At 49.3% G+C, this 22088-nt stretch overlaps 1 protein-coding gene across 1 annotated transcript in view; it reads right to left on the bottom strand.

Annotated features, from left to right (window-relative positions):
• COL6A1 (collagen type VI alpha 1 chain) overlaps positions 1–22088 on the bottom strand; it is a 69785-nt gene that overhangs the window by 42303 nt on the left and 5394 nt on the right. Inside the window, exons 3-15 of the mRNA XM_084643133.1 lie at positions 18111–18311; positions 12745–12904; positions 11633–11752; positions 11472–11492; positions 10590–10610; positions 10444–10488; positions 9110–9163; positions 6721–6765; positions 6562–6588; positions 5579–5605; positions 5434–5478; positions 4460–4513; positions 1727–1789 (exon numbers count right to left, since the gene is read on the bottom strand). Of these exons, the coding sequence (XP_084499259.1) occupies positions 1727–1789; positions 4460–4513; positions 5434–5478; positions 5579–5605; positions 6562–6588; positions 6721–6765; positions 9110–9163; positions 10444–10488; positions 10590–10610; positions 11472–11492; positions 11633–11752; positions 12745–12904; positions 18111–18311 (883 nt within the window). The remainder of the gene's footprint in view (positions 1–1726; positions 1790–4459; positions 4514–5433; positions 5479–5578; positions 5606–6561; positions 6589–6720; positions 6766–9109; positions 9164–10443; positions 10489–10589; positions 10611–11471; positions 11493–11632; positions 11753–12744; positions 12905–18110; positions 18312–22088) is intronic.

Genomic DNA, 22088 nt, shown 5'->3' with positions numbered 1-22088 from the left:
CTTCTGCATCCCTGCATCCATTTTGCTCTGCCCCATGGTGTTCCGGGATTGCTTGTGTGTATTCTGAACTGTTCTGTGCTCTCTGCTGCTATCTCAGGCCGCTTGGAAAGCTGTGAAGAAGCGGATAACACTAACGGAGGAAGTGATGCATCGCGGTGGCCTATGTATTCTGACTGCTGTGCCCAAAACTATTAATCTCAGTCTTCCAAGAATGCCTTGTCTCTTGTTGGGAGTTGACGCCACATTCACACAACTCTTCAGTCTCTCTTTTGGCTTGGCCCCCATGGTGTGAACCTTCCAGAAACAAAGGTCTGGAGACTAACCTTCATGAAAAGCACGGCAGCATTACACTGCCACATGCCAGATGAGCACTTTTTGCGCCCTGCAGGCATTCCATTAAAGGGAGCTCGGAGACTCCCCTCAGAGCTGCACAGCAAACAGCTCAGCACATGCTGGTGAAAATTTGCTAGGAACCCGGAGAGCCTTGGGACAAGTATGATATCAGGGCTTCAAAATTGCATCCCCCTTACATTTGCAGCTGCACATTCATCTGCTGGGAAACATTTCTGTTCTTTAAATCACAGGGCCATGAGCCACAGAGCTGAAAGCGGCCCAGTTAAGCCTCTGACAGGAAACATGATGCCCTGTAAACTTCTAAGAACCTTTTGGTGGCCCCAGTAGTCGGTGCCAATCTGGGCCTTTCCAAAGTGAGTTACAAACAGTACAGTCTGAACCCGGAGTCTGTGTTTAGGCTGAAGTTTTAAGCCCTTTTAGAACTCACCCAGTGTCAGCCAGTAGCATTCTTTTTTATTACCTAGACTTACAAGGCCTAATGCCATGATAACATTTTCCATTGCACAGCTCTCCAGACACCTGTTTTACTGTGTTCATCACCAGTCTGAACGACTGATCTAGACAGACGTCTATTATTGGTGGCCAGTGACCAGCATTTCAGCATGAGGACACTGGTGATGGATGAACAACTGAGCAGCTCCTATGCCCCATTTCCAAGGCTGCTCGACCAAGGAATGTCCTTGTTTGCTAGCTGGGTGCTGCCAGGATTGGTGTGTTTTTTAACACACTTAGCCTCTTATGCTGGGGCTCATTGTCGTACCAGGTGGCGTAACATTCAGCTGCTGGATTCACTGGTCTCCAGAACTCCACAAAGGCAGCACCGCTGAGTAGACATACCATTGGGCTGTGGCAGGGTATTTATGTTTATCCTTTAATGATAATGAAGTTTATGGATCGATGGAAGAAAAAAGGGCAATCACAAAATGGAGACCATTTGACTTTCCTAGCCCTGAAGAGAGAAAAGCCCTGGGTATCACAGGTCTGCTCTGGGCCAGAGGTTTGCCCCAAGGTAGCCCTGCAAACTGAATTTAACCAAGTAAGAGCTGCAGCATTTCTATTCACTTTGGGACACGGATTTGCTTGCCAAGGAAACTTTCACAACAATTGGTGACACCTCGCACTCTGTTAAACAATTAAATCCCCGTCCACATGGCAGGCAGAGAACAAGGCAAGTACTGCCCATCTACTGTTAATAGGAGCATGATTTCCAACTCCCTTGTGCTGGATTGTACATGTATCCTCCTGGCTTCTCACTTCATCCTCCCGGCATTAACCTTTAGCAGGGGCAGAGCTTAAAGTGGCCTGCAGCCCCCACAGCATTGACAGAGATGTATCATGGCTGATTTAACACTGGGTGTGACTCATGGCTCACCTTTGCTCCTTTGCGGCCGTAAGAACCGGGATCTCCCTTAGGTCCAGGAGGGCCTTGTAATCCCTATTAAAAACAAGGCAATTGTCAACATATGCACAAAATCAAACATCGCAAGCGTCACTAAACAGCCTATCGCATTCTGGGGACTCGAAATGGAGAGGTGGATAAGTAAACTAGTCAGAAACAGATGGATTGAGGAAGTTTAAAGTATGCTTGAGCTAGGTATCTCTGGGGTTGTGAGAGTCACATTCCGACACTGCGTCTTCTTATAAAATGCTGTAACCCTTGACTTGCTTTTGAAATTAAAAATAAATTAAAGCAGAGCCACTTTTGAGCCTCATTGGTGGATTCTAGTGAAAATGTTTAAATTGAATGTTGTATTAATGCCAATAAAGCAGAATGTGCTGTGCCATGAAAAGATGGGAAATAGCTGATCATCTAACCCCTGGCAAATGGAACAATTAAGAGACTGACATAACTTGGCACACAGAAATGAACAGGCAAAGGCTATAATAATGTGGCTATTTTACAATTTTTAGAAAAAATGGGGTCCTGACCCCCTTAAATCCATCAAACGGAACGGATACATTCCCCACCCCTTTGTGATCAATTTTTAGGTGACCCGTATCCAAAACACAAGAATGAATCAAGATCTGCCCTAGTTACACTGTTTCTGTCTTGAACATTTCCCAAGCATTCGTCAGAGAAGATTTTATGATTTCCTTTAATTACTTAATCTGCCTGTACACCAATGAAACTGCACAAACCACAGTTTGTATAAAGTGCAACCAAGTGGAGTATGTATAAAAATTTCTGTTTTGATCCTATTTTGGACTACACCTCCTGGGTGAATACTCACATTTAAAGTATAGCAAATGAAAATGTATTACACACTGAAACACCCTTCCTAGAAAAGCAGACCACTGGGTGTGGAATAACAACCCCCTGAGTGATGAATGATGTAACCTGAAAAGTCAAGGCAGAGGATTTGCACATCGGACTATTCAGGCCTTAGGTTTTGAAAGTTTTGTTTTAATAAAATTACTCTTCTTGGCAAATTTCAAACTATCTGAGGTGCTATAAGATGCATGTTTTTATTACAAAACAAGGTGTTCAGCTAGGAAGGAAACACTCACACATACACAGTATAGCTAGACTGAATCGTCTCCTTTGGAGGTTCCACTATAATCAAAGGATTAGCTGGACTATTTCTGTTTAGCGGTCAGGGTTCTCTGTTGATTTTAGTACATTAAACTCTAAGGTCAAAATTTTCAGTTAAGTCCCTAAAGTTAGAGACCTTAATCCATCAGTATTTAGTGTCCAGTCTTGCGAATGCTCACACATGGGACTAACTTTACCCACAAGCATAGGTATTCGCAGAATCAGGCCTTTGGTCATCTCAGTAAAGTGTCCTGGTTATCAAAAGCACTGAGCATCCACTACTCTAGCTAAAATCAAAGGGAGATGCAGATGCTCTGCAGCTGTGAATATCAGCCCATCTTGATGGAGGCTTACATTTGAAAATGTTGACCAACCACTTGGACGCCGTGGTGATGAATGTCATAGAAAGTCCCAGACAAACTTACACTCCACATTACTTCTTTCAAGCCACACCGTGATAACAAGGTTCTCACCACGAGCAAACCACATTTTCACAAAGATACAAAGTATGAAATACAGCCCCGCTGAATCAATGGGAGTTTTGCCACCAACTTCAATGGAGCCAGGATTTCACCCAAAGCAGCTTGCAGATTTGCCTATATATAATGGTTTCAAAACCGAAAAGCCACACAACGAGGACCTATGGGTGAAAAGCTGCCAAATCACCCCAGAAAACCCTTGTTACTCCTGGAATTTCCTATACAACTACTACTGTACTGTCCAGAAAACCGCAGATAGGAGGGAATTAGTCATGTGAATTACCTGCACATTCAAATCTCTAACAGCTGTAAGGATGGCCATTGGTCAGTGCAGCTGAGACCGTTAAACCTTTCCTCCATTACAAAACTTGGCAGGGGTTCTGCCCCTTCAGCGGAAGAGACCCCCTGTACTGTCCAGCAGCTTGGGTGACCCAGTATTTCCTGCTGTCTTGCAAACGATTGCCCGAATTTCAGATACCTGACTTATGCTCTGGAGAAAGCCAGAGACTGGCACTGCAGTGCCAATAAACCCATTAGGCATTGCCCTGTCATTCCTCACTCGTGCTCTGCTAGCTGAAGACTAGGCCATGCTAGACTTCCTTGTTCTCTATAGAGGAGGTTTTGTCACAGGCAGCTAGGTTTTGTAGTCTGCCTGGGGTGATTTCTGGGCTTTCACATTGGTCACAAATCTCAGATTGCTCGAGTGAATATCATCTTAAATGAGCCCAATTTGACCAGTGCCCTGAATGCGACATACAGAGCTAGACCCAAATATGGCTAACAACCACACCCCATACCCTGCAGGGGGGAAGTCTTAGCCAATCAGAGTCACAACTCAACGGGGAAAGGGGGAACAAAGCCCTTTTTCTGCTCTCTCAAAGCCCCAGACAGCACACGCAGGTCCTATGCAGTAGATGAGGAAGGCCATCATGCCTCACGCTGCCCCCCGCTGGGACAGCACCCAGAGGCCCCCCACTTTGAGATTCTCTTTGACTGGTTGCCAGTCTGCCCGGCTCCCAGGCCTAGGCTCCACCACTCTCCACATCGAGCTGTATTTGTTATTGAAACGAAAAGCAAACCAGCCAATACGTACATCAGATCCTGGTGATCCCTTGCAGCCTGGCAATCCAGAAAATCCACTCTCCCCCTGGCAAAGGAAAGGAAAAGGCCACCAGTGAGTATCATGCTACGTGAGCAGGCAACGCCCATGGGACGTGAAGGCAGTAGGAGCTGCGGACCCCACCTCCACAGATCAGCAGCCTCCGCTGACGAGCCCTGACAGATTAGGGGCCACACAGAGGGGCACTGGCTGGCTGGAGGACTGGGCAGGAGTCCCATGCCCGAGTCCCAGCTGCCAGCCCCTCTCCCCACTGGAGAGGAAGAGGTGACAGCTGCTGATAAAACTGGGTGTTACTGGTAGCGGTGCTGGAGGGAGTCCTGGGGGAACTCCTGCCTCCCCGAAGGCAGCAGGAGGGGCTCCATCCCCAAGCCAGGGGTGGGAGTTTGGGACTGATGATGGCCAGCCAGGGGGCACAGGCCACTGAGCTGATGAATTGCTTTACGTCATGCAATGTGCCCAGACACAGCTGTGATGGGCTGCACAGTACCTGGCTACAGCCGGGAGCACGCTGTTCCTGAGAGGGGCGGGGAACAGCTGAGACACCCAGCCCAGGCCCTGTCCTAGTGACGGGCCCCTCACTGGGAGTCCAGAAAGGAGCCCTCAGCACACGGAGCAGTTGGATCCCCAGCTGGATTCAGGCCAGATTTCTTCCTATGGGACCTGTGCTGTCAGGGGGGAGGTCAGGCCTGGGCAGTTGCCTCACCTTTCTCCCTTCCTTGGCTGCTCCCATCCCAGGAGCTGTATGGCTTTACCGCAGGTCCCAAGATCAATGCCTGTTCCTGCACCCAGCCCCCGATCACGCTGTGCCAGGACCCCACCCCTGAGGGCATGGGGAGCCCAAAACGCCCTGGAGTCAAACAGAGCCTCCCGGCCCACAGGTGTCCCTATGGTAACCAGCGTACAGAGACAGCGCTCCCGGCACGCTGTGCCCCAAGCGCGAGACTCACCTTCATGCCATCTATGCCGTCAATGCCACGCCTGCCCTTCTCCCCCTGGGAGGAGAGAAACAAGAGAACGGTGTAGAACCCATTTCCGGCACACTGCCCACCCCGCCAGAGCCCACCAAGTCACAGGAAAATCCCAGCAGCTGACCTTATATCCTTTGGATCCTCGCGAGCCCTGTCCGGAAAGGAGGGGAGAGGTTAGTGACAGCAGACAGGTCATGTTCACCTCCCGGCCACGTGTGGGCTATGCGTTGGCTTGGCCCAGCTGACCAGGAAGGACGGGAGACACAGGATGCAAGCTCCCCTTCGAAGTTGGCCCGCCTCTTCCCTAGTAAAGGAGGCAGGGCTTTCCCCCTCCCCTCGTTAATGGGAGGAAGGACACATTCACACCGGCGGGTAACTGGTGTTTCAAAGTAACACTTCACTCTGGTGCATATTCCAGCGCCTGTCCATAGCACTTTGTCTCTGTCTCAACTGCCCGGGTAACCTGCTGCTCCTAGCCGGGCGCTGGAGAAGAGGGAAGACATGGCGGGTGGCGAATGCCCAGCATGCTAGGCTTGAAAGTTCATGGAAAGGATCATCAGTCTGGACTACAGCTCTCTGACCCCAGTCCCTCTTGACTCCACAGTGGGGAGTCCTAGAGCGCCTGTCCCTCTGGCCTTGCCTTGCTGGACTGTGAGGACAACATACACAGCTGTGTTGTGGTGCTGGACCGCCCGCACTCAACTTGCCAATGTTTGGAGATGCAGACCCCACTAGGGCTGAATCAGCCAGGGTCTGAGTCCTGCCGCGCCTAGGAAAAACCTGCTTCTCTTTACTCCCCTGAGGTAAGCCCTTCTGGTGTGAGCGTCAGGAGGGGAAACCAGTGACCCGCAGCAGTGTGTGTGTGTGAGAGAGAAGCAACCATAGGCTCACTAAGCTGGCAAAGGAGCACAGAGGTAGATAAATGTAGCTGATGGATCCCCCCGCCCCGCGGGACATGGTGTTGCCAGTGGCCACGTTTCAGTCTCCAGGAGAAAGCCTAGTCATGCTGCCAAAGGGGGAAGGTGTCACAGGAGACTGCGTGGGGAAATGAGCAAAACCTGCGGGGCTGGCAAAGGCCACTGACTGCACACTGCATGCCATACTCACCTTTTCTCCTCGAGTGCCTTTTTCTCCCTAAACAACAAAGGAAAGACAACGATTAAACTGAGACAATGAAGTGTGCGTCAAAACACAGCTCTAAGATGCCATGATGATGCTACTACTCCTCATCGCCCTCCAATAGACTGCAAAGAAAATTGTACATACCTTCATCCCCTGGTAGCCAATGGGTCCCAGGTCACCTTGCTTGCCCTAGGGTACAAAACCCAAACACATTAGAACCTTTATAGCAGGAAATAGCTAGCCACCACTCCTCCTGTTCAGCAGCATACTATGTACATATAAGGGGAAGATGGTATTCAAGTTCTCTCTATTTATGACGTTTTTCTATTTCTAGGTTTTAAAACAAATTCAGCAAAAACCCACACACCAAAAATCATGTTTCTGAAATATCTCTGTCCACTTCAGAACTTCATTCAACTGAGCTGCACTTTTCATCGTCCGCATAACACCCACCTCTCTACATCTGGGCTACAATCTTATCAGCAAATACAAAGGAAAGTGAAGACAAATTGATTCATTTCTGCCACATCTACGCTGGGTATTTCAGTGCAAATTTTGCTGCTGGGTTTCAAATCCAAACTTTACCAGTGGGTCATACAGAGCAATTCCTCTTCACATACCAATACACAGGGAGTACTCATTAACATTTATGTTGCAAGCATCTAAACATCTCAGAAAGTTAAAGGAAACTTAATTGCTTCCTTGGGAAGGTAAGGAAGCATTCATCCCCTTAAAGCTCTCCATGTGAATATCTGAAAATCAGGTCCTTTCCAGGGTTGGGGAAACTGAGAGCTACAAGAGGTGTCGTTTGGGATGAAAGTTAAGTCTCAGAAAAAATCTACAAAGAAGAAAATATATAGTCACATGTTTTCCAAGCTGAAAACACACAAGCTGACTGTGCACTGATGGGTGTGGGAGAAATACACCTACAAAAATAAATGTACCTACTAAAAAGGGGAGGAGGAAAAATGATGTTTTCCTCCTCCTGTTAGCAGATTAAACACCTCCCTGTAACACTGCCCTGTCTATAGTGGGAAAGGCGCATCAGAGCCAAAGTGAGGCGGGCATCCATGGGATGGGTGAGTCAGAGAAATACCCTGTAGGAAAACTAGTTATTTTGGGTTTGGCACTCAGAAGCCTGTTGGCTACAAGTTTGCAGTGAGGCGATGAAGGGCTCCTCATCTGAGTCATCAGACCATTGTCATCACTCTCGGCACCATTACCATGGTGTCCCACAGAAACACTTTGGCCCTGACTGGGAATGGGGGAGGGGAGAGAGCACTCGTTGGCCGGTCTACTATTCTGTTGTAACCAATCAGATGTCGCTACCATCTACCTTTTCCCTCTGAACTGTTCCTGTGTGACCAGCGTGGGACCCAAACATAGACCTGCCTATGAAACCCCTCCGACCCTGAAGAGACGCTGAAGTGAAAGCAATCTCTAGGCCAGCTACTACTGAAAGAGTGCATCATCACTGGAACTCATTTCTGCTCAGACTCAGGCTGGTCAGGGATTCAGACTCCGCACCGCCTTGGGTTTTCTTGATTGACCCACTGGCCGTGGGAAGGCCTGTCATTACCAATCTGTCTCTTATATTTATTTGGCTACTTTGGTTTGCTTCCCGGTTGGCCAGCACAGGGCTGTCCTTTCTCCCTAACAACGCTGGAGACTGTGGCCAGGACGTCCCAGCAGGCTGGGTCTGTGCAGAGAAGATAACCAGAAAGCCACAGGTATGAGTGGCCTAGTGGACAGCTGCTGCAGAGATTTTATTTCCTAAGACCCCTTAGTCTTGGTCCCCAAGAGAAGTAGGAGGTGGGGGAAGGAGGACAAAATTTCCAGATGGGTCACAATAAGGGAAAGTATGATCTAGCAGACTGGACATTCTCATGTAACAGGGTACATCCTATTTATTATCTGGAGTCCAGGGCATCATATTTCCTGCTGTGATGGACCATTGACAGCTAGCATGTCAACATAACGAGGAGTCCTTGTGACACCTTAGAGACTAACAAATTTATTTGGGCATAAGCTTTCCCAAATAAATTGGTTAGTCTCTAAGGTGCCACAAGGACTCCTCGTTGTTTTTGCTGATCCAGACTAACATGGCTACCCCTCTGAACACTGTAAACCTGTTAGCTCACCCAGCGTTGGGCAGAGCTACAGGACAGACTGACAGACTTATTGGTCAGAGCTACAGTTGACTGGAAAACCAGCAACGTACCGCCCCGTGCCCCAGGCGAACGAGGCCTGTGCCGCAGCATGCTAGTGCGAACCTCACCGTACCTGACACACTGAAACAACGTTACACCTGCAAACGTCTTCTTGGAATGCAACAAGCTAGCCCAGAACAAGGTGACTGTCTAGCGCCATCCCACATGTAGTTAGCCCAGAAGAAGGTGAGCATACAGACCCATCCCACAAGGGAGTGCTGTCCCAGGGGCTCTCGAGTGTTTCACACGAGCCATTAAGGGTCAAAGCGTAGCCTCTGGTTCAATCTCCCCCGTCAAAGCGCTGTGTGTCCTTCCCTACTTACCGGCTCTCCAGCATCTCCTTTCTCACCGGGAAGACCTGGCTTTCCTCTTTCCCCCTGAAACACAAAACATTCATCAATGTAGTACACAATCTTTATTTATATGTAGCTTTATCAAGTGATCCAATTTCATCCCCAGCATAACTCCCTAGAGTGACTCTCCCGCAAGGACAAGTGGCCCCGGGCATGCTCCTTGTCATTAGCTTAATGTTTCTGATCAGCTGGATGTGTGTCTAATCTTATTGTCTAGGACCAAATGACTTCATTTGCTTTGGGTCTGTGACAGGCTGCTCACCAACGAGGAGCTTCCTGATTCATAAACAGCGATACCTCCGGGCAGGCCAGCTCACTACATCTCTAGAGCTTCTGAGAGAGAGCAGTGTGGTCCACTGAGCAAACTGGAAACTGTAGCCAATGGGCCCAAAGGATTTTGCTCCTGTTCTCCCCATGACTGGTTCCTTATTTCCCAATTTCATGTGTCATCTCCCACCCCAGCCTAGGGGGAGACTGGAGAAAAGCAAACATGGCGCTGACTTTCCCGCAGGCAATGGAACGTGATCCTGGCAATGACTGGTCAGTAAGTCTGACTTCTGCTCCTTTGAAATAGAAACCAGTGATGTACGGCTAAGAGACCGCGTGGAAGGGGAACTCTTGTGAGCCGGCGTGGCTGCAGGAGTCACAGGGCTTGCCACAATGGATTGACTGGTGTTCAGTTGAGGGTCACCACCACCCTAGCTCTCCTAAAGCTCAGGAAAGCACAGCTGTGATCCCAACACATGCCCCCCTTGGTTCCGTTCACACTGTCCCCCTCTTCTACTTCCCACTGCTGGGAGCCTTGCTGGGGTGGTGGCCCAGCTTCAGTGCTGCCTGCTGACCCTGGGGAGTGACAGGGCTGTCACAGGACTCCAGTGCCAGCTCCAAGGAGAGGAGTGGCCTGGCATGGCCCACCACTGGCATTTGGGAGTGTGAATAGCATCTGGGTAGGATCCCAGCTCTTCTTGCCTGGAGGATGCAGCTGTGTTGTGGGGCTAAGGGAGGGCTGGCTTGTAAGCTCTCAGACAGCAGTGATTCTGGGGGGAGGGTGGTCTAACAAAGGGGCATGAAGTTAAAGCCACAGATACTGTTCTCTGCTTAGATCCTTAATCTATATTTTCTTGACCGAGGCAGCCTTGCTCAGGAAGGCCGCAGGGCAGAGCACAAATCAGATGGCGATTATGCCATGAGTATCCCTGTCCAGTGGCCTCCCCACGTCCCTCCATTGGATCTCTGCTCTGGTGTACCCCATCTCAGCCTCACTCCCATGGCAGGGAAGTTGCTGGGTGCGTTTATTTACTGACCTCATATCCTGGATCCCCAGGTGGTCCCAGAGGCCCTCTAGCAGGCTGCAAAAAACGTGTAATGATTAGAGCAGGGAAACGTGCACAGACATGGAGAAAGATGTATTCAATGCAAGCTAATGGAGGGCTAGTCGCGCCCAACTCACCTGGCACTCAAAGGAGCAGCACTGCCCAGAGAGAAGAAGAAAGCACAATGTTAGAGACATGGAGGGGCTGGGCTACCTCAGTTAACCTGGGCAGAAACTGAAACACTGAATTATCATCTTCCCACCACCATAAACCCAGGAAGGGGTGAGCTGGACCAGACTGTAGGTGTCCAGGCAGGCAGCGCCCGATGGCGACTTACGCTGTTATAAGGTCAAGAAGAGCCTTGACGTGCCCCAGTCTGCAGGCTAGCCACTCTCCCTATACAGGGAGTCCGGGTTATTCTGATGTGATAATAAGATACCCGAAAGTCTCTTCCCCCAGTATGCTCAGCTGCACGCACCAGACCCTAGGGGGCACGGCACTGTACGTCTGGGTGCATGGCCAAGCTCCATCCCACTGGGTACTTGCTAGAAGCTAGCAACAAATGCTAAGAGAGGGCACACTGTACTTTTTGCCAGCGGGAATAAGAAGAGCTACACACGCACCCTCCCCCCGAGAGCTGAACTGTGCTAGGCAGGACACTTCAAGGCATGTCCGCGAAAGCTCTGCCTACCCCTGCGGGGCCTGGAGAGCAGAAAAGGCTCAGGGGTAGCTCTCCAGGCCTGGCATAGTTTGTTCCCTACTGCCTGGAAGGGAGGAGTCACGCTGCGTCCCTTTACTGCCTCTGGGCTATAGATGAAGATAGCCCAACGGCCCTGGCTCTGGGCTCACTGTTGTGTAGGATGGAGTGAGAACAAGCTCTGCCTTTCATCGCGGCTCATAGGAGAGCCAGCTTGACTCAGACAGCAAAGGAGAGGGGGCTAGAAAGGGAACACGTTCAGCTGGAGAGGGCAGTGGGCCCCTGCTGCACAAGTGAAAAGCCCGGAGAACGCAAGACTCACCATTTGTTCCACATTATTTTTCTGAAATAGCAAAAACAATACAAACATTTGATGAGCCCCTTTAGAACAGTGTGGCCAAATACCCCGCGGCAGTGGGCTGGGGTAGACAGGAGAGAAGGGGGGCCAGAAGCAATGGAGGGGAAGAGCAAGGGAATACTCACAATCATATCTATGATGGTTTCTATTGTACTGTCAGTATCTACCGGAAACTGTACAAGGCTGGTTGCTGTGAAGTTGCGCCGATAGTTGCTGTCCGTGGCTATAACATTCAGCCTTGATTCCTGGGGTAAAACAACAACAAAGCAGCAAGGCTGGACTCAAAGGAGATCAGGAGCTGTGATGCCTCCTAAGTGCCCTTCCATCCATGATTAACTCAAGTAACACAACTTGATGGCATTCCTAAATGGGCTAGCTTGCAAGCTACATACTAGAAATGCCCTGCACATGCAAAGAATTCAGTGTCTCAGCAACTGCATCATCTGTCCTGGGAATAGGACAGTATTATCCAGGCTTGGGGAAGCGGCTGAGAAATTAGAGAGGCCATGCCACGTTCTTGGCATTCAGGAAGCCAGCTGAACTTTTCCCTGGGCCGTGAACCTCCCCCTGTTTCTAGGAGGACTCATCAGCCAGACATGCTTGATCATCTTTAAATCATTTTGGGTACATCTACACTTCAGCTAGGAACGAGTCTCCCAGTGTGGGGAGACAGACTCGCACTAGCTGGCTCAAGCATAGCATGCTAAAAGTCGCTGGGGTTGGGCCTTGTGTCTGCGTCTCTCTTTCCCAGCTGGCATACGCTGCCATCTTGCATAGCATGGTCCAGAAGGTGTCATACCTCAATTTCATCTCAGTGTCTGGGCCTGCTGGGATCTGACGCTTTTGCTCAGCCGAATGTAGAGATAGGATCAATCATAACATTCGGCTATGGAGCGGAATCCAAGTTTCCCCAGAGTTAATGTGTGGGTGTCAGATTCAGGAGTTTGTTTTGGGACCCTCTGTGTTAATTACAGGCATTGGACCAGATTCTCAGCTGGTGTCAACTGGCATAGCTCCACTGGTACTTTATTTCTAATCATCGTTTTTTCCCCCCAGCTTCAAACTTTATACTCACTGGCTGCCCTTCCTGGAATTGCTGTCAGTCATGGGACCCTCTACATCAAAGAGAGGATTAATTGACTCCTCTCAGTAATATCCTGTTTCTAATTATATTCCTTTCCACTCCAATTATGAAATACCTAGGCGATAACAAGGGCCACATTTGAGCAATTCATACCAGATGGTCAGGAGAAATGGCAATGGAGAACACTTTGATTCCCAGATGCTTTGCTTCATTGGCAGCATCTTCCAGTCCTCCACATGGCTCTTTGTACCCTTCCAAGGGGTGTCCATCTGTCACCACAATCAGGTATTTGTTCTCCTTCTGATGGGAGCCGCTGTAACAATTCAAAATGGTTAGCTGGGAATGTGTAGCTTTGATGAGTGCCCCCCGCTTCTATTCTGACATGACCTCCACTCGCTGTGTTTCACAGCATTATGGCAATGCCTGTTTGGGGTACATTGATGCCCTCGTGACGGAAGGATTAATGGTCTGCAGGTATACATCACTGGAAGAGGGCAGAATTCAAACGCTTGGCATCTCAGCCTGATTGTGTTGATGGTGACACGCGGGGAGGGGAATTCACAGCGTTTTTCTGAGGTTCTCTTTTCTTAAGAAAATTTTTGCCTCATTTTTAGGACAATAATAATTGATCAGCATTTAACATGGATGTATTTAAATTATATCATAGATTGGACTCCTGGGAAGTCCTGCATTCCAAGTGATGAACTCCCAGTAACACAGGGATCACCCCCCTCACACTTCCAACAACCTCCAGTACTGTACAAATCGTAAGTGTGAGATGGGGGTTGGACCAAGAGTTTGTAAAAAACTATTTTTACAATGTTGTCTCAATTTGTAGGGTTGTTTTATGGCTTTAACCTGAACCTTACTTATCCTGCAACATGAATGTAATAAAAGGATATTTGGAATGGAATTAGATTTCCTTGGGCGATGGTTTAATACTACGTCTAAGGATATTTCTATACAAAGAACTTGAATTATTAAACCAACAACACACTGAGCCAGATCTTTCCCTTTTCATGTCACTCAGCAGCAGGAAGCAGAAGCAGCCAGATAAACATTATTAATGACTATTTACAAAGAGCTTATACGCTGCATTTCAAAAAGAAACACAATGCTCATAATTTAATCCCCAGACTATCTAACTACACAGCACGATATCGCTAAACTCAGATCCACAGGTAACATCTGTGTAGACAGCAGCTTAACTTCCAACAGGAAACACTTCCAATGAAGGGACACAGAGGAGAAAGGTGAGTGCAGTACTTGCAACCCCAGGCCAAGCTGATCCGCTAACTTTTGACACAATCTGGAAGGGAAGGTGGGTCGGGGAGAGCACATGACAATTCCTCATCACTGCAGAGAACAGAAAGCCTTTTACTGGGGAGTGCAGTAACCCACATTTGCAGTTTCAAGTCAAGTGTCAAAAGGACCAGGATGGCTTTTGTCAGCCTGGTGGAGAAAGGCAACGCTCCAGCTGAAGCTAAGCGCATGGGCATTAAGCTGTGTGCACTCACACATGAAGTGAGGGCATCCGTTAGGTTCTGTGACATAATGCCGAGCTTTTCTCGTCACAGCACAAGAGGTGTTGCTTCTGGTTGCCATCTATGGGAGTGAAAATTTCAGGCCTGAGTGACAAGACGGGTTAACCGGCATGCTAAGAAGCATACAGAACTAGGACGGACACACACAGTCTCTGACTTCACCTATTACAAACAGCTGGTCCTAATCTAAACCTGATTCACTGGTAACCGGGGGATGTCACTAGCTTCCTGCTCCGCTTTGGCTTCCCCTGAAACAACAGTTCCCAGGAGGCACACTGACTGGCACTGGAAGCCTGAGACCTGGCTGGCGGGTGTTGCTGGAAAATGGCTCCTCTGCTTCCCGCACTGAATTGGGTTGCAAATGGCTGGGCTTGGTTTGCCACGAGGCGGGAGGGAGAAACGCCGAGGGGCAAGTCTCTCAGGTAGCTGTAACTCTAACTTGCCTGAAGACGCTTTCCGTTTCTGTTGGGAATGTGTTGTAACTGCTGCTGGTGAGCAGCTCCATCCAACTCCCATTGGAGTCAAAGGCAGGGTGCCGACTGACTTTGGGAAGGGCTAAGCAGGCCCAAATTGACATAGCCTTTGTGGTTTGCTCTACATTCATTGGTGACTTTCAGTCAAACTCCGATAACTCTTAGAAAATAGCAGACTCCTTTCAAAGGGCCAGCAGCACTGCCAGACCCCAGTGTGCAGAAACCAGGAGTCAGGCCCCCGAATGGTGAGACTGGCTTACAAACCATGAGAGTCTAAAAAACAATCCTCCTTGCACTCTGTTTATTCACCCTTCTAGGTTTTGAGCCTTTCGGGCGCATGTTTTCAAGCCCTTCCCTGCCACCAGGAGGGCTAGAATCTTGCTTTTTTGTAAAAAAACGGATTCAAGTCAAGTCCTCTGTGGAAAGGCTGCCAATTACAGGAAAGTGGATGGCGGTGAATCACTTCATCTGAGAGCCAAGGACAACATTCTCTCTGCCATCTCTCTCTTTGGTTTGGTTCAGAGAACTGGCTTCCTCAACAGCAGTGTCGCTGCAAAATGTACTTTTGTCATCGCCGGGTTTACACTGCCAGACTTGCAGTGTCCTAGGTTTTTACCCGGGCAATCAGCGATGTCTTCCCCAATTAGACTCAGCCCACCTGCTGATAGTGTGGGAAGGTCCCATTTCTAATTCTCTTCTGAGGGTGAGGAAGCTCTAGGCCTCAAACACTGACTCTCATTCAACCTCACCTGTCCTGATTGTGCCCTGGGCAAAGTGGGGCACCACTCCAGGGCAGCTGGTCCGGGTGGCTGGGGCAATTCTGTCACTCTCATTCTGAGATATAGTTTTCTGAACTGCTGACCTGCTCCCATTATATAAAGCTACATACAAATTGAAGATCATGTCACTAAGAGGTGCTCTTAAGACTGGTGCAGATTCAGTCTCCTTAGAGAATGAGACCCAAATCACGACCCATGTGAGCTGGTTAAAGGGGTTGGCTCCTCCCTGAGCCACATGAGGGAAGGATCCTCTCCCATTAGCTCAAGAATCCAGTATGTTAATGGAGAAAGCTGGCAGATACTCTTCTCAGTTTACCTCCACAACAGAGCTACTATGCCGCAAACTTTAGCACTGAACTGTGCTGCTTTCCCAGCAACAAGAAACACAGCAGCGCAGACCTGGGACTAGCGCTGGGAGGAATATTTCTGGCCACAAATGCAGATTCAGTGACACCAAAAGGTTTAGTGAATTCATGTCGATTTCACCAAATTAATTTGGTTGAACTCCCCTCCAACTCAAATTAATAAAAAAACCCTCAAAACATTTTGAGTTTTCAGTTTAAAATAACTTTTCTTTTCCAAATTACCGTTAGCTTTATTAAAGATCTTCTAAAATGTAGAAAGGACACATTTTGTTCGACCTTAACATTTTTTCCAACTTTTCAATTCACTTCAGGTTCAGCTTGAAGCAAATTCTTTTTTGGGGATTGCCAACAAACTGGGAAATCGGTGATTTGCCCAGCTCTCCTTGTGAGGCTTACTGAAATCTGGATGTTTTATTCACTGACTTGCTCTGTAATTGTTCTGTGACCCCTGTCCCTGCCCGTCTCTGTCCCACCAGTGTCTCTTGGGACTGCAAAAAAGCTCAAAAAGTGGAGGGAAGGAACTGGGGAAATTTAGTTCAACTTTTCAATTCACTTCAAATTTGGGGGGGGGGGGTTCAATAAAAATAATTAAATAGAGAAATGGAGAAGTTTTAAAATGTCTAAAAATAGACATTTGCAAGGTAAATGTAAATTCAATTGTTTTAGATCGATTTTGTAGACTCAGGTTGTGCGCTCTACTGGACTATAGAACTGCATATTCTTACTAGAGTAGACCTCCCTCCCCTCCTACAGTTTCTTACCCTCACTTGGGTCTTTTCTTGATCTAGGCCCCAAACATACAAGTGAGTCAGTACAAATTGAACTCTGCACCTTGTGCAGATCCCTTTCTATGACCTGAGCCTTGGATTGCAACTGTCTGGGGAAGACCCTGTGTCTTTCTGTAGGGTACCTAGCGCAATGGATCCCAACTGGGGCCCCGGGAGCTACTGTAATACAACTAATGAGGGTAAATCCATCCTCATCATTGTATCCACTCATTATACTCCACACCTGAACATAGCCATTATATGAACAACAAACCTCATACCTCAATGTCTGTACTTTGACCCGTTAACCTTTTACCCCCAATTGGGGATATTGCAGATTATGTATTCCTTACGCCATCCGATCCTAAACCGAACTTTGCACCCCTTGATAATCTGTATGTTATTCCCTGATAAACAGGAACTTCTGTGCTTAAACTCTGTGCTGTTTTCTTTTTATTTTAACATCTTAATACAATTTTTAACTAATGAAGGATTTCAAAAGGAGGCATGTTCCACATAGAGATGGAATCCCCTGTGTGAAATGCTGAGAGCTCCTTAGAGAAACAAGGTCGGGGAGGTAATATCTGTTACTGGACTACCTCCTCTTGGTGAGACAGACAAGCTTTCAAGCTGACACAGAGCTGTCCTGCGGGTCTGGGAAAGGTACTCAGAGTGTCACAGCTACAGACAAAGTGAAACAGATTGTTTAGCATAAGTAGTGAACACATATTTCAGGCACCATTCAGGGTGAAGTGGCCCATTCGCTCCCCAGTCAGTATTCAGAGAGGTGAGCCTTGTGTGATGAGCTCTGCCACACCTTTATGGCTACATTTGGGTAGCCATACTACTGGGCCCAAAAAAAAGAATGAGATAAGTTGATGGAGGATAGGCTATTAGTCAAGATGGTCAGGGACACAACTGCATGCTCAGGGTGTCCCTAAACCTCCAATTGCCAGAAGCTAGAAATGGGCAACAGGGGATGGATCACTTGATGATTCCTTGTTCTGTTCATTCCCTCTGGGGCACCTGGCATTGGCCATTGTCAGAAGACCGGATCCTGGGCTAGCTGGACCATTGGTCTGACTCAGCGTGGCCGTTCTTATGTTCATTTGCAAAAAGAGGTTCTAGTCAATATTAGAGGTACAATTTTTCTACATAATTAACTGCAGGCACAATTAATTGTGCCTGTAATTACACCCATTTAGAACTACAGCCACCTGACTGTGTCCATCGTGGACACAGGCACTAAATTATGCTCAGAGCACTTGAGCCTGGCTGAGGTGCAGCTAAATGTAAGGGGGGGCAGATCCTTAGCCGGTGTCCATTGTCAGAGTTCTGTTGAGATTTCTCCCAGCTGAGGCTCACCAGCGGTCTCCTGGAGTGTTTTGGAGGTAAACAGAAACAAAGAGCCCAGAGAAGCGAAGGGGGAAGTTCCCTGGTGGAGTCAGACCATAGTGCCTCTCCAGAACGTTTCAACCGGCAGCAGAGAATGACTGTGTCCCAGAACAAGGACAAGGCGTCTCCCAGCCCACCTCCTTCTCTCTCCTCTGTGCTCCTTGGGCACTGTGTGGGAGGCACTGTTCTCACTCACCGGATGAGCAGCTCCTCAATCCCTCTCTTGATGGCGCAGTCTGTATAGGTGCCTTTCCCGATGTAGTTCACAGCAGACACTCTGCTCTTTAAGTCATTTTGTCCAGCGGGCATTCGGTCAAGCCCTTTGATCAGCACGACCTCATCGCTGTAATGCAGAGCTCCGGCATTCCACACCAAGTTCCGGTCACACCGGTAATACCTGGAGAGACAAAAAGGGACACCCACCTTCAGTGTCTGCTTCCCCCACCCCTGCAGTACCCTCCCCTCATCACCGCCATGGCCCCCTCCCAGTTCCCACACATCTCTGGCTTTGTCTCTCTGGCAGCGGAGTGGCCCTGTACAGACCTTCTGCTCTCTCAGCTCTACCTAAATATTGCCCTGACTTCAGCATCTTACTGACTTACAAACAACATCCTCGGTAATGGTACAGCCTCTGCCTCGGTCAGAGTCCTGCCTCTCTAGGTCTTTCTTTCAGGTCTGTCTCTCGTGCGATGCAGGGGATGAAAGATTAAAGGACTGGAAAACATGCATTATGGTGACACTCCAGGAGCTCAGTCTGTTTATTTTAACAAATCTGATTAGCGTAAAGAGTAGATTAAGGGTGACTTCATCACAGTCCATAAGTATCAAGATGGCGGATAGAAGTTTGAAAAGAGAAGTCTCTTCAATCTAGCAGACAAAAGTACAAGATCCAGTGGCTAGAAGTTGACGTTAGAGGCTTTCATGGTGTACATTTTTAACAGTGAGGATAATTAACCATTGCAGCAATTTACCTAGAGACATGCTGGAGATTCACTGGAGATTTTAAAATCAGGGTTGGAGATTTTTCTAAGAGATTTGCTGTTGTTCAAACAGGAACTAATTCAGGGAAGTCCTACATCTAGATGATCACAGTGGTACCCTTTGACTTCATAATCTGTGAATAAACCTGGGCGTAGAATCAGTTCCTTATGCACGTTTTTAAGGCTGAATGTGTCTCATGTATCAATTCGAAATGAGAAGAAAATTCTCGGTGTAAATGGGTGTGCATAGAGGGGTGTAATGCATGGGTGTGAAGACTGACACTAAACTGGGAGGAGTGGTAGATACGTTGGAGGGTAGGGATAGGATACAGAGGGACCTAGACAAATTGGAGGATTGGGCCAAAAGAAATCTGATGAGGTTCAACAAGGACAAGTGCAGAGTCCTGCACTTAGGACGGAAGAATCCCATGCACCACTACAGACTAGGGACCGAATGGCTAGGCAGCAGTTCTGCAGAGAAGGACCTAGGGGTGACAGTGGACAAGAAGCTGGATATGAGTCAACAGTGTGCCCTTGTTGCCAAGAAGGCCAATGGCATTTTGGGGTGTATAAGTAGGGGCATTGCCAGCAGATGGAGGGACGTGATCGTTCCCCTCTATTCGACATTGGTGAGGCCTCATCTGGAGTACTGTGTCCAGTTTTGGGCCCCACACTATAAGAAGGATGTGGAGAAATTGGAGAGAGTCCAGTGAAGGGCAACAAAAATGATTAGGGGACTGGGGAACACATGAGTTATGAGGAGAGGCTGAGGGAACTGGGATTGTTTAGTCTGCAGAAGAGAAGAATGAGGGGGGATTTGATAGCTGCTTTTAACTACCTGAAAGGTGGATCCAAAGAGGATGGATCTAGACTATTCTCAGTGATAGCAGATGACAGGACAAGGAGTAATGGCCTCAAGTTGCAGTGGGGGAGATTCAGGTTGGATATTAGGAAAAACTTTTTCACTAGGAGGGTGGTGAAACACTGGAATGCGTCACCTAGGGAGGTGGTGGAATCCCCTTCCTTAGAAGTTTTTAAGGTCAGGCTTGACAAAGCCCTGGCTGGGATGATTTAGTTGGGATTGGTCCTGCTCTGGGCAGGGGGTTGGACCAAATGGCCTCCAGAGGTCCCTTCCAACTCTGTTATTCTATGATTCTATGATTCTATGAAATGTGTATGAATAGAGGGTAGAGTAGATGCATGGATGTGAAGATAGGGGTTTGTGTGTGAATATATGTGGGAGTGGGGGAATGCTGAGACCATAAGGCATCTGACAATTGTTATGGCAACAGGTGCCATCCCGCCTGACAAGGAGCGTGTCTCAGGAGAAGGGTTTGCACAGACGGGAAGCTGACATGGCCTGTCACGTTTGATCGCTCTCCCCTTTCCCCATCCTGTTCCATTTTTCCTCTTTGTAACTCTAGCACCCTCTCTCCACCCCACACCCCCAAAAAACCCTATCTGGGCACTGATTATTGCTAACCCCTCATTCACAGGCCATCTTGCCTTCCCTGCCATGAGGCCAATCCACGCCTCTCTGCCAGGGAGTGTCGGTGCCTGGCCCACCATGCCATTTGGTGCATTGGCTGGCAGTGCGCACCATTGGCTGGCTCTATGCATGGCAGGATGCAGGAGCCCTCACCCTCCGGCACCCTGGAAGCCAAGCTGGCTCCTGAAGTAACCCCCAGCTCTCCAGCATCCTGGCCGCAGTTCCTGACAGAGTCCCATCCCAACTGTCATGTCAAGCAGTACACGTGGGGCTAGGCAGTTTTCCATACCCAGTGAGAGCTCTCCTGACATGGACTGGGCAAGGAGAGCCCATGTCAGAGCACGTGGGACGGGGATCCTGACCCACTGACACAGACTCCATTGTTACTGAGATCTGCTGAGGAACCAGCAAAAGGCCAGGTCCCTGGAAATTGGAGTGTCGTTGTTTCTAGGCAGGAAGGGCTAGGGTCTTTCTACAAAGTTCTGCTGTCCAGGGTGTGCTGCAGTGGGTCAGCTGCCATGGGCAAAAACAGCACGTTGGTGAAAGGCTAGGGAAGGGAGTCTCGGAGGAGCAGAGAGGAACATCAACCCCCATCGCCACAGGGACAAACTTCTCAACCGCCTTCCCTGATGCTTCTGAATGCCAGATCCTCCTAATCCCTAGGCCAAGCTCCATCACCTTCTGGACAGCTCCCCTGCCCTCCTGCATCAGCCAGCCAGCTTCCCACCTGCTCCTGGAACCCCCCTCCTCTGCCCCTCTGCCCCACCACAAAGCCCATCCCAGACGCCCATGAATGGTGCACCCACAGCATCCACATGCACCACCTTGCTTCTCTCTCTGAGCACCTCTGCCCAGCCTCGCACCCAGGCAGACATCCTCCCCTACAGACCAGGTCTCTCCTGCTTCAGCACTGCCGTGGTCCTCCCCAGAGAACACTACCCTCCACCCGCCCTCTCTCCTCCATGGGCTGGTGCCTAGACACCCATCAGAGCCCTTTGCCTCCCTCCATCCCCTCTGGACAAGGCCACACTGACCGCGCCAAAGAGCAGAGTGGCAGGATCTGTCCCCACCTCTCCACTCTCCTTCCGCACCGTCTCCCTTCTCCCCCGCCCCCGCCCATCTCCCCTGCCTGCTCCCTTATCTCGGCCTCTGCAGCAGGGTCACCTCCAGGAAGATTTGCCACCAATATTAATCAAAAGTGAACTCCTTGTTCTCCCCCACACACCTCCCCTATCCTCCCCACCGCTGGCATGAACACTGCCCTCCTGTCAATCAGGGGCTCAGCGCTGGCTTCTCCTCCGCTGGTCCCACACATCCAGGCCAGGTCCCCGTCATGCCTCTTCTGTCCCCCCAATGTTCCTAGACGCCAACCTTTCCTTTCTGTTCACACAGCTATGCTTCGATCCCAACCCTCTTCCTGCACCCTGGCTGCTAAGGCCATCAGCCTGAGCCATCAGCCCCCTCCCTTCGCTCACCCCCTGGCACTGCATCGCATTGAGGTGTCTCGGCCTGGCCTGAAAGCCGCTCCCCAGCGGTGGCCGTCACACACATTCCCACAGACAAGCCCCGAAGGGCTTTAATGGAGCCACCTCAGCACAAAAATGAGCTCCCCCCATTCTCTCCCTCCACCCCAGTGTCTGGCTGCACCCACCCGCCGGCAGGGCTGTCACGACGGCAAGCCGGGCTCCGGCCATGCAGCCTGGGG

The sequence above is a fragment of the Lepidochelys olivacea genome, assembly GCF_965140295.1.
Source record: "Lepidochelys olivacea isolate rLepOli2 genome assembly, chromosome: 11".
Classification (NCBI taxonomy): Eukaryota; Metazoa; Chordata; order Testudines; family Cheloniidae; genus Lepidochelys; species Lepidochelys olivacea.
Note: the sequence above shows the minus strand (reverse complement) of the source record. Positions and strands in the feature narration are given on the sequence as shown.